Source organism: Apteryx rowi, unplaced genomic scaffold, assembly GCF_003343035.1.
Source record: "Apteryx rowi isolate R43461 unplaced genomic scaffold, aptRow1 scaffold_123, whole genome shotgun sequence".
In the NCBI taxonomy this organism is placed as follows: Eukaryota; Metazoa; Chordata; class Aves; order Apterygiformes; family Apterygidae; genus Apteryx; species Apteryx rowi.
The window spans coordinates 1,788,276-1,800,926 of record NW_020447453.1 but is presented as its reverse complement, the minus strand read 5'-3'; the positions used below and the strand labels follow the sequence as shown (position 1 = coordinate 1,800,926).

The 12,651-nt window shown below is 39.8% G+C and overlaps 1 protein-coding gene and 1 long non-coding RNA gene across 2 annotated transcripts in view; both read right to left on the bottom strand.

The window, feature by feature from the left end:
* Positions 1–1,868, bottom strand: LOC112960868. Its single transcript, XR_003251867.1, has 2 exons — positions 501–1,868; positions 1–218 (listed from the first exon to the last, which is right to left on the bottom strand). It is a non-coding gene; the product is annotated as an uncharacterized LOC112960868 (long non-coding RNA).
* The window catches only part of GRTP1 (growth hormone regulated TBC protein 1), a 35,932-nt gene extending 24,803 nt beyond the window's left edge, over positions 1–11,129 (bottom strand). Inside the window, exons 1-2 of the mRNA XM_026055483.1 lie at positions 10,978–11,129; positions 4,737–4,895 (exon numbers count right to left, since the gene is read on the bottom strand). Of these exons, the coding sequence (XP_025911268.1) occupies positions 4,737–4,842 (106 nt within the window). The 5' untranslated portion in view covers positions 4,843–4,895; positions 10,978–11,129. The remainder of the gene's footprint in view (positions 1–4,736; positions 4,896–10,977) is intronic.
* Between the last annotated feature and the right edge of the window lie 1,522 nt (positions 11,130–12,651).

The window sequence follows — 12,651 nt, the reverse complement described above, 5'->3', positions numbered from 1 at the left end:
AGCCTTCATTAATGTGAGATGGCAGTATGATGCTTCTGTGAAACAAAAACAATGATGGCTCTGCAATCCCTTTTGATTTCTCTCTGCACAGCATCCCAGAGAAGACTTGTTTCTTTCCCTTCACAGGACTGCAACATTTTTACCTCTTATTCAGTAATAAAAATTTGGGAGAAATCCACATTATCCTCAGTTCAAGAAACAGACATCTATTTTGGTACCTGGAATAAGAATTGCAGATGTTATTTCTGGAGCAAAGAGATCTAAATGTGCAGTCTGCAAAATTAACGTTTTTGTATCAGCCTTGTGCTTTTCAAATCTAGGGTACTTCAGCAGCCAGGCATTCCCATAAGTCAGTCTTCTTTATCTTGCTATTCCACCCTTTCTGTACTTATCTTCATATCCAGGTGCCTCCCCACTCCCAGACATAATGCCCAGTAAATTACCCAAGTAGTTTAATAATTAGCATGTAGTACTCCGCTTTTGGTTGTTCATCTACTTACTGCTACATCTGTAACTTGCTTCTGCTCTGAAAAGCCTCCAGGCATGCAAAATGATTTTTTTACTCGGTAAAGAGCAGAATCTGCTTTAAAACAAACAAACAAAACCCCCCAACTCAACTGCCAGCTACAAACATTGAAAAACTCAAATGCAGGCCTCCAGAATAATGATATTAGGTTATCAATAACAAGTTGTGAAAATAATATATTTAAAGGGTTTTTTAAATTTGTCTTATGATTGGATGTTTAGGACTCATCTTCAAGCTTCTCCTTGCAACAATTAGAACTACAAACTTATTTAAGATTGCCATCAACTAAGACTATAGAAACTGAAGCCAGAAAAAAAAAAAACCCCACACCCAAGAAACAGCAGTTAAATGTCAGTTTTGATGAAGGGTCTAGTTCAATAGCTTGCAGCAATCAAGACAGCACAGTGTTAGGAATTCTTACAAAAGGACACAAGAACAATTCTGCTACTGCATAAATCTGAGAAGCATCCTGTGTCTTAACTACTGCATAAATTCTGGTCCCCCTCATCTCCCAAAGGTGATATCAGAACTGGAAAAATACAGAGAATGGCAACAAAGACGACCACAGGTATGAAATGGCTACCACACACACAAAGACAAGGTGGACTACAGCTCCTTAGTTTGGAAGGAGATGCTTATGAGTGAGATAGGACAAAGGTCTGCAAAATCATGAGTGGTGCAGAGAAGGTGAAAAAGGAGCAACTGGGTTTTTTTTTGTGAGCTTTTTCCCACCCAGTGCTATTAAATACAAACATGCTGCATTTTACTCAGAAATTCCCCAAGCCACAGATAACTGGAGACTAGAAAAATATTCTGAGGAAGTATCACTATACGCTTTCCTCCTTCAGTTCTTCCTTTGGCTAATCTGGCAGAGAGAAGACTAGGTGAGGTGACCACTTGGATGTGACCTGATATGGCTTTTCTTACACAGAGCCAAAAGAGCTGACACTGCTCTTCCCCTTGCTCTCTCATGGTTAAAACTCAATTAAAATTTCCAACCTTCAGTAACAGTTTAACCCCTTCAGAGAAATTTATTAATGCTTTGATAGTCAAATTCTCACCGTCTCCAGTGAACTGTCAATGGCTATTGTTTGAATTATTTTTCTCAACTTCTTATAAACTAAACTAAGACCCTGCTACTACTAGCCAGTCTGCACAGCTAGATCCCTAAGCCACTGGTCATGAGACACTGTACAGGCTCAGGGGACTGATTCATAAATATCAGATCCCAAATTTCTCAGCATGTACAACTCCTCCTCATTCAATGCAAAAGTCAAAATGCAGATATTAGCTGTGTGTGTATGTGATGTGTATGTGGCAGGATGTGCATACACAGACATACTTATTTTGAAGTTCAATGGCCTGGTCTAAGGTGGACACATGCAAGGAAGCTAAAACACCCAGCTGTCTGTAACCAGCATGTAGCCTTTGCATTAGGAGGAGACCACATTTTGTCTTGCCAACATCACTTGTCCTACTAAACTTTACTATAACAGGACATGAACAACAAAGCTCAATAGGAATGTACTCCCTTCTAAATGTGTACTTAAAAAAAAACTTTGCTATGAAAATTTCCATCAGAATTTAGAGACCTGCATTCTTCAAGCATTTTGTTCAGAGTAAGAAGTGCTCTCCCTCCTCCGTCTCTCTTTAAAAAAAAGTATACTGAAACATCAAGTGCTGTATAAAACACAAGGACAGCAATAAAGTCCATTAGTTAAAAATCAGCAAGTTAAAGAGCAAAAACAGTGAAAGGTCGGTTTAGATTTATTTAACTGAGACTTTTGTTGCTACTACTAATCAGATTTAAAAAAAATTAGACCATTTCTCTGCACAGTTTACCTGCCCTTTTTAACTGCTACCCCATTAAAGACATTCCCATACTGAAAATGTATCAAATGTAAATACAAATTATTTGGAACTTCTGGGCATGTAAAAGAAAGAGGAAACACTGGCTCTTATGCAAGCTTTAAACTGAATTTGAAAGAATGCCTTTGATTGACCCTGTCCCCCTCCCCAGAAAAAAGAAAGTGTGGTTGATGTTTTCTTGTTTTGAACTGCAGTGTTGTACTAGACCATTACTTTACAGCTAGACTATAGGACTAAATACAACATTTGCCTGAAAAATTTGAAAACTGTGGATACACAAAGTGAGTGGCACAAGATTCCACATCTTGATTTATTTTACTGTTAATACCAATCACAGTGATGGGAAAACAACACAGGCAGAAATGCACTGAACATTAAAGTTAAACAAAAATTTACACTGAAATGGTACTTAGCTAAAGTCCAGTATAAATTTGCACAGTTAACAGAAGCACTAAGTTTTACTATCCATACAATTTGCGTTCACCTTAAGCATTTGTTCTCTTGTTTCATCCCTCATATGTTCATGGTGTCTCTCCCTTTCTGAAGGGAAATCTCCTATCACTCTGAAGTCCTAGTCCCTCTTTTTATTTTAGTTTCTTTCTCCAAAAAAGACCTCCAACCTATTTCTTTCATTCCTTCCCTCACTTGTTCCTTGTTAGTTTTCTCATCCATGCAGTAGCTCTTCCAAAACTTCATTCCCTCCATAATTCACGTCTTCTTCCATTATTTTTCCTCCCCCACAGAATTATTTTATTTCATTGTATGACCTGCGTGAAAATCCACCTGCTGTCCTGATACGGTCCTTAATGTTACTGTCTAGAACTGGAGAGGAAATTGTTTTGTAACAACCTTTTGCAGTAATTGTACTCTGACAGAATACAGAGTCTGCTCCTTCTCTAGGTTGTCAGCAAGGCTGGCTTTGGAAATTCATCTTAGTAGTTCCCTCTGTATTCATAAAATCAGAGCTCTGCTGTTCCTATTTCAGAGCAGGGCATGTGCCTGAAGATCTCTGGCTAGCCTTCCTATTTGCAGGAACATGGAAGTTTATGTTCCAAAATACCTTACTAAGGCGTGCAATCCCCAAAGCCCACATTGTTGCTGCTGTTTGGTTTGAGGGGAAAAAAAACAAAACAAAAAACCCTTGACCTAAACCAAAAAATATTCAGAGTTCAGATGATTATACAACTCCAACTAAAATTAGTCAAGCCCTAACTTCAAGCACCCAGCTACTTCAAGTGGAAAAAGATGACAACAACTGCACCTGCCTTCTTAATGGAACAACCACATCATTGTGCTGGCCGCAAGCACAGTCACACCTCTGACTCTCAAATTGGGCAACTGAGCCAATATTAACTTCTCTACAAAAGCTCTGCTACAGCAAGTTGAAAAGTTTCAGGACAAATATAGGTTACATCAAACTTTTCCTACTCGCTTGCCCTCCCCTACTGCCTCTTTTAAAAACACCTAGCAGGCCAAGGTTTGGTTGCCCCTAATACCCGTCACCAATATTGGCCACTAGCCAATGTTCACAGACAGAGAGCAAGCAGTTGGACAAGTACAGGAGAGTTGTTTCGTCTCCTATGTTTCCCCTCTTTCAGGGATTTACATTTAGTGGTTAGGACTTCATGAGTCAGAGGTTACACCCATGTCACTATGATAGTCCTGAATAGATTTCCGCACCCTTCAATTTGTCAAATTCCTTTTGAACAGGTTTATATTTTGGCCTCAGGAGCACCCTCCAGCAACAAGTGCCACAGTTCAGCGATGCTTTGTTCTAAACCTGCAGCATGGCAAATTTCATTCAGTGCCCTTGGTTCTTATGTTACAAGAAACTACTAACATTTACTCCCCATTCACCCTGTTCACAGCATTTATAATCTATATACCTCTTTTAGCAGCTTTTCCTCAGCAGTTTCCTTCCCATGCTGAAATCCTAGTAGAATTCATCTGCCTTGTATGGGCACTGTTCCACATCTTCAACCATTCCTGCTGCTCTTCCAATGCCCTTTTGGGGCAGAGGTAAGGAGAACCAGACCCAAAGGCAGCTCTCATGGTATAGTGGTAACTCACCATTCACTTAGGAAGTGATATAATAGCATTTTCTGTTTGGTTCTCGATTGCTTTCCAAATCATTTCTAACCTTCCTTAATGTTTTTGACCATATGATGAACCTGGAAAGAGCTGTGCTGTTAAAGAGATTATGACTAATCTAATTTATATGTTAATTCTACATTTAAACTGCTACTACAGCAGCATAAGTTTTCCATGACGTAACTTGATTTCTAACATTTAAGGACACACAACAGTAAATAAACATGGACATCATTATCAGGACAATAACCTGTTTTGATTGCTTCAACCAGCTTGTCATTTTTCTCTCCCTCAAGCAGTCTGTGGTAGTATCCAGGGTTTTGTTCCATGTTGGCTTGAGCCCCACTCACAATCATCCAGACCAATGCACGGTGTTCATTGGGGATGCCTTTCCTGATATATCTCTTCACTGCAAAACAACAAGTTTTTCTTTTTAGAACACATTGCAAGCTGTATTTTTTTTTTTTTGGAAAAGAGCAACACAAAGTTGAGAAGTCATAGGAAAACTATTGAATAGAGATTATTGTGCTTTCCCTCTCCTATACTACAGTTTAGGATAAGCATTTCTTTCTCAGTTACATGGTACATTTTAGACTCCTAAGTTCTTGCTACCCAGAACCTTCACACCAATTTCCCGACCCAGGCTTTCCTCCCTCCTCTATTCCCACATTAGGGTTTTGATTCCCTCTCCCTTCTTCCCAGTGCCTTTCTCGATGGAGATAACAACAACAAAAGGTTTCTCATTGGTCTTTGTCCTTTTTCATTCAGGCAAGATTTGATTTTTTTTTCCTTTCTCTACATTTCTAATGGCCTCTAACATGACACCACTTTCTGTTTGTTTGGTTATGCATTAGCATAAATGGCTATGTTGACATAACTCTAGGATTTCAGTTCAGCACCTAACTGCTGAAATTACAGCAGAAACAGAAATATGAAACACCTTTTTAGCTCTTCAGCACTTGTGGCTACGGTCTAAATGAGCTTCCTGAAGAACTGAAGATATGACAGAGCAGCAGATGATTTTTCCTAGAATAACTGGGGAAGTCTTTTCAAATCTAAAGTAGCTCTTATCTCATGCATCTTATTCATCATCAAGTTGTTTTTTTTTTTTTATTAGCAGATGCTTCAGTGTATTACTAGGATGCAAGACTGCAGGAAGAAGCATCAGGCTAATGACAGCCAAAGCAACTTTGTCCTGGGAAAGGAATGAAGAATATTCACGAGTACCTGCTGCTGCTCATTGGTGTGTAATGCTAAATCAGTGTTACCTGTTCTGACTCACAAGACAGCAAAAAGTTTGGAAGTCCTCCAGGCAGAAGAAACTGACAAAGGAATCGGGCATTTCTTACCAAATACATGAGACTGTATTAATTAATCTATCAACTCCTCTTCCCCGAATTCAACAGGATTCAAATATGAGTGGGGGACTTTTCGGTGCACAAAAAAATCATTACCTAATCTAGTTTTATCCAGTCACAAAGATCTGTAACTCAAGGTAAGCGATGCCTAAATTAAAGGTAGTTGGCCATAAAAACAGTAGAGTGAAACAAGGGTTTACAACAACTCAGCCAGCCATCTTCCAGGTTCATCCCACCTAATTTTAGCTGCCTATGCCTTAAGTACCAAAACTACCTTCTCCAGGCAACAGGGAGATGCATGCACCTCTAAAGTGCGTTTCACCCACCTCTCATTCCACTCACTTTGTCTCTCAGACAAAGTAAATGCTCCTACCCTTCACAGTCGCAATAAACACCTGGCCTTCAGTATAGCTTTTATTTAGTGTTCCCATGAGGATTTATGCTTTGGGTAACAGTCTCCATTGCTCCAACTGCAAAGTAACCTTAACTACGCTCTTCTTTTAGATAGACTGGAAATAGTTTACCAGTGTGCATGGGCTTCAACAGCCCCCAATGCATCTTTTAAAACATTGTGAATTCTAATACTGAAGAAATCCTATAGACAGACCTAGCACATGCAGGAACGCATCTGAGGAACCCCCTCCTGTGTACGTCAAGGGGAAGAGTTGTTTGGATGAGTTTGTGAATGCCCCTAGAAACATACTTATTGGATGAATTATAGCATTATCATATTCAAACATATAATTCTGATGTTCTATTTTTCTGGAACAACTATCAACTCAAAGCATGGCCAGCATCCACAATACACAAAATTCAGGGAAGCAGGGACAGGCCTTTGACACTGGCCCAAGGGGGAGCAGCCCAGCAGCACAGCTTGCACTCACTACTCCTCAGTGCTGCTGTTCTCACGACAACCCATGGTCCAAGGCTTGCATCCCCCAGCTGACCACTACCCCCAGCTCCCTGAGCTCCTCCACTCCCTGAGGGATGAAAACCCACCAGATGTTTGAACTTGACCTCAGTGGCTTTATAAGGTAATTTTCTTCCTCATGTCATTATCATATTTGCCAAGATCTGCAAACAAACTTACAGACACAGCAACATAGTTTAAAAAAAAAAAAAAATCAGGAAACTTGCAATTAAAAAAAATATATATATATACACATATTTTTCCCCTCTATAACTCCAACACCACATTATCCTCAAGAAAAAAAATAGCCACAGCAACATTCCACAAAACAGACTATTCTCCCACCATAATACTTGAGAAGCTTTCACAGATGAAGCTGGATCATGCATGTGACATCAATCACACATCTTGACTCCAACTGTAAACCAAGGGCTTTGATCTCAAAAGTAGCACCACTTCACTGAATACCACTAAGTGCTGAGTATCTGCATGCAGAATCACTCCCAGGACTACCATGAAGCACATAACACAGAGTCTAAGTTCAAAACACGTGTAATAAAAAATATCTTTATTTGAAATTTCTGCATCTTTTCATTAAAAAAAAAACATGAACCATCATCTTTTTTTTTTTTTTTTTTAGCAAACAGAAGTAGTTTTAATAATTCAATTACGTCTGACACTACATGACAGTTTCTGTAGGTTTGTTAATATATTTTTCTTCCTTGTTAAATGATAGGGAAGTAGTCTAGAAGTGCTGACAAATACCCAAGTAAACTCAAGGGAAAAATACACAGAAAATAGCATATTTCCAGTATTGGGCATTACATACAGTAACAGAAGATTTAAAAATAAGTAAATCGCTTTAAAGCTGCCTGTCCTTCTTTAATGGTAAAATTTGAGAATTCTTGAGGTTTTTGCCTCAAGAAAAGGTGTATTTACCATTTTTTTCTAGAAACACTGTTTCATTTTTCACCATAGACATACTAAATCATGTAGTAATGCACCATTTAAAAAAAAAAAAAGTTATCTTATACCCTAAAGAAATAAATTCTACAGCAGAGCTGAAAACAGCAAACCAACAAGAAATTGCAAGTTTCATTTTATGAACATATCACAGAATAAACAAAGCAGATCATCTGTGCACTAAACGCTCAAGTTACGGCCAAACACAAAATTCCAAACAGGGTATACTGATTTTCTAAGACGCTCCTTTTTTTCCCCCATCCCTGTGCTGAAACAGAAGTGCTCTAGTTATAATCATTTTCTAGTACCGTTACTTTTATTTTTTACCTTTCACTGTATTTTAACAGCCTCAAAGACAAGAAAGTACTTTCTTCTACTGGCCAGTTCTGACTAACCCACTCGCTGCCAGATTCTCTTGCACAGCACACTTTTGGTCAGATTTAAGCTCCTTTGGCTCATTATGGCAGACAGTTTGCTGCCCACCTGTAAACAGGCCAGAGCAGAGAGCTGTCTCGTGGTCCCATAAAGCAAACAGCTCAATGGATGAAAGCAAAAATTAGAGGAGCTCAGTAGCGGAGGAGAGAGAGGAGACAAGTGACCAAACACTGACTGGGAATTCACACATGCGAAGGAGACAGTGAAGATAACAAGGGTAGAGAAGGAAAAAAAATACCATAAAATGACAAAAATAAAGAGTCTGGAGAAGAAGCGAAAGGACCTGTCAACCAAAATTCCTGTGACCTGCCCTCCCAGAAGGCTGTGATCCGGAACAACAGGATACGCTGCTTAATTACTGTGGTTAAAGAGCAGTCTAATTATTTTTCTTTATAGTAGAACAGAATTACATACACACGTACCACACTGAACATGCGGCAAAACACAGCAGCATGTGAACACGCCACATTTCCAGACTGGAAAATTAGCACAAGTCATCACTTCTTCCTGTTCACCCTGACAGGAATCATGAGCTCCGCCACGCGTACAGACAAAGGGGAGTGGAGCTGCTGGGAAACCATGTGCACGATGCCTCCGCTGCATCGTCACAGCAGGACACATCTGGAAAGCGCCTCTACACGACTCAAAATAAGAGTATGGGTTGCAGACGTAGCTAGGGTGCCTGCGTGGAGGGAGCGGCAAATCAAATATCCTTCTTGGTTCTAGCTTATGGTCAACTTGCAACACAGTGGAAGTTATCAGAAAGAGCGGCATAAGCTCCTGAGCAAAGCTTCAGGATGATGAGGTCAAGTCCTGGAAGAGGGGCATCCAGGGAATAACCCAGAAGACTTTCCATTCTCAGAGTTCCCACAAGAAAATCACCATGGGATCACCTGGCCCAAGCAACTACTTAAATAATTCTATGCGAGTATGCCACTGACTTCAGTCTTCATATTGATATCATAGGGCAAGTGTTTAAATCAATAATTGTACAGGTTAGGCTGTTGCTTTCCTCCTCTGAGGTATCAGTCGATGATACAATGAGCGAGGCTTATTGTAGCAACTTTAAATTTACATTCAGACTATAGTTCCTCAACTCTATTGTATTCCAGACATTCTCCTTCTAATTACACATTATATATTACATATATACATGAAAATGCACGGTCTACAAATCTGGGTATCTTTAGCAAAAATTAATAATGTGAAAGATGATGTAGCTACAGTTGTGATTTGTTTCCTGTGTTCACTCACTGGATCTACTGTATCCTATGTCGTTGCACAAACAGTGGCAGACTTTGGGGAGCGGGGGAATATCATAGCCTGTTAGGGAAGATTAACACAGTAGTAATGGTTATTGCCATGACATGGCTACTGGGCAGCATGACCCTTCATTGATAGTGAAGTCTGGCGGACAGCTTGAGAGATTTAACTGAAGTTTTGACTCTGAAATAAGACCAAAGGCATTTGCACCACTTGTATCTCAGTAGTGTTCTGTATCTAATGCTGGAACAGGCTATGCAAAAGAACCATGACCAAATCAGAAATTACTAAGGGTTGCAACTGTCACAGTTTGTATGTTTTAACAAAAGAAGGAGATGAATTAAAACCCGAGATTATTTTTTCACAACTAGAACATTAAATTCCACAGACTCTCAAAGCCCTCACTAACTACACAGTTAGCACAGCAACAAAACTTAACACCCAGAACAAAAGCTTCTTTGCATTTGGAAGAAAAAGAAGAGAGTAAAAGTAGCTACTTTCCAGTTAGCAGTGTAGACCTAGCAGCTGTAGCCCAAACCTACATTTTCTGGTGTTCTTCAGCCTCAAAACCAACCTCTTTATACTAAATACACTGTTCCACTTAACACGTCTAACTATTTATCATTTCATTTTTAGTGCCAAGAAAACTAACACCCAGAATTAGCACCCAAAGCCTACACCTAAAGCACAACTCTGAATATTCAGCTATACTACAGACAGTCTGATGAGCTTTTGCTTAGTTTTACTCACTTTTTCTTTAACAGCCTCAGAGAGAACTCTGCCCAGCTCTAAAAGGTTCCCAAGGGAAAGCAAACTGGATACATCATCAAGAGCAAAGGATAAATTTTAGATGCTTATACAGAAAAATAACCAGTGCAGAGAAGGGGGGGGGGGGGACTTTCAGTCTCACAAGATTCACTATCACCTTCTAACTCTCTCCATTTATTCCTCCCTGTCTCTTTTACAAGCTAAAATATTACTAGAAGTTTTCCTGCTGTTCTGGGCATTAACAGTTCCATCAGCATTTTCTCCAATGTTGCACTAGCTCCTGCATTAATTTTACTTTCTTCAGTTTGTAAGGCACTTCACATTAGCTCTTTGTACACATCTTTTTAGCTGTGAAATGAAGAGCATTTTACAAAAGGAGCATAAGGAGTTAGTAACATCTGTTAGTAGAACCCTAATGTCCTGGTCTCTGGGGTCCCAGACAGTGCCTTCTACATCATTACATGTCTTTTAAAGAAAGCACAGTGTAGAATAAAACACAGCAAACAGCCACAGACTGGCACCTTGAAAGTATAATCTCTCTCTTTTATCAATGTAATAAGATATTACAATGTACACCAAACAGGATTACTTCTTTGTAAGCTTTAAATCAAATCAATGATCCCCAAAACAACGGCATATTTGTTTATGTATTATTACTGTTTACACTACTATTTTTCATTTGAAGAGGAAAAGACAAGTAATATTTGACATTCACAAAGGCAAACCAATTTAAATAGGATTTATATTGGTTCCAACATAACGCATTATTAGCTATAAATAAACACAGAACTCACCTTTTAAACTTTTCTGTATTCCATTATTCCCCTTTAAGAGCTTGGACCATTTTATTGCTCTTCTAGTGAGCACCACTAGATATCTGGAAAAGAACGCTTCATAGGACGCATAATCAAAGTCGTCTGGCCTTTCAAACCCATATGGATCAACCCTACAAAAAAAAAAAAAAAAAAAACTTATAGTATGGTTTCTACATGCTCACAGTTGAAAAAAATACTGAAGTATGCTTTAAATAGCTTCCAGTTGCTATTTCTAAAAGCAGTTCAAAACTTCCTCCTCCCGACAAAAATCCACTTTACACAAACTGTTGCCCTCCAAACAGCATATCAAAACTGTTTAAGTAAGTGAATGAACATGCATAGTTCAGTTGGTTTTACTGATTTCACAGCTCTTAGACGCAAGGAGTTTTTAGAGCAAAGGATCTATCGCATAGAAAATTGGCCTAAATTATGACTACACAGAAGCTTGGAGGGGGATTTTTTCCTTGTAAGTGAGAGAGAGAGAGAGAGAGAGAGAGATAACATTTAAAAAATATGAGAACTCACATTGTAAAGGTACAGCACAACAGTGCAACTATAGACTGTACCCACTTTTCCCACACAGTTTGGTGTAAAAAAAAAAAAAGACAACAAAAGAACAAGTAGTGGTGAGTTACAAAGATTACTTTTAAAAGCTGTTCTTTTTGAAATTAGCTTCTTGAAAGTATACAGAGTTTGGGAAAAAAAAAACCAAACCCTTGTGTTTACCTACTTTCCGCATATGTACTATCAAAAATAGGAGGGTTTTTTTTCTTTAACAATTTCTCTTTATTACACCACATTGTCCTGGACAAAAAGGAAGCAACAGGAGTTTCAGAACTGCAAGTCTGATTCTGTTTTAGCTCGGTAAGTCACCTGGCGAGTTACATTTATGGCAACTTCTCAGCACACTTTATACCTGCCGGCTCTGCTGTGAGTACGGAGAGCTCATGGGCTTTGCGGAAATTCAACAAGCAGAGGGGCCTGTGCATGCAGAAGAGCCTGCAAGGCATCAAGGCTTAACTTTGAAACCCACTGGCCATGTCATCTGCGGAGGCAGCATTTGCCCATGGAGCGGCTTTGGCGCAGCCTGGGGTAAAGCCCGGCTCCCGGGATCATCACCGGTAGCGAAGCATGAATCAGAGGAGGAACATTTTAATATTCAGACCTTAAAGTGGTACTACATAACCGGCAGTGGGAAGAGCCACCTTTGCATCTCTGTACTGCTCAGGTACAATACACAAACATAAAAATACCAAAACTGTTCGCAGAGGCGTCTCTGAAGGCAGGGAACACGAGAACGACTCGAGAGGTCATAAATGCGAGATACGTTTTCATTCAAGTGTTATGACTGCGGCCGGTCAGGCAGTAAGCACAGATTAATTTTCCGCTCAACTCCGCTCCTGAGACACAAGGGGGGAACAGAAGAGCCAGCGAGCTCGGCTTTAGGGGAGTCACCTCCGGCAGGCTGCCTCCAGAGCAGGAGGTTACCGCCGGCCTGAGGGACCCTCGCTTTGGGGCCTGCGTTTATTAAGTGGTTCCTGCGCAAAGGCTGCTCCTCGCCCCTAACTCTCCACGGTTCTCGGCAGAAAACTAACGGAGAAAGATACTGTCTCAAACGCCTATCCAGGAAAAAGAAAGAAAGGAAAAAAAAAA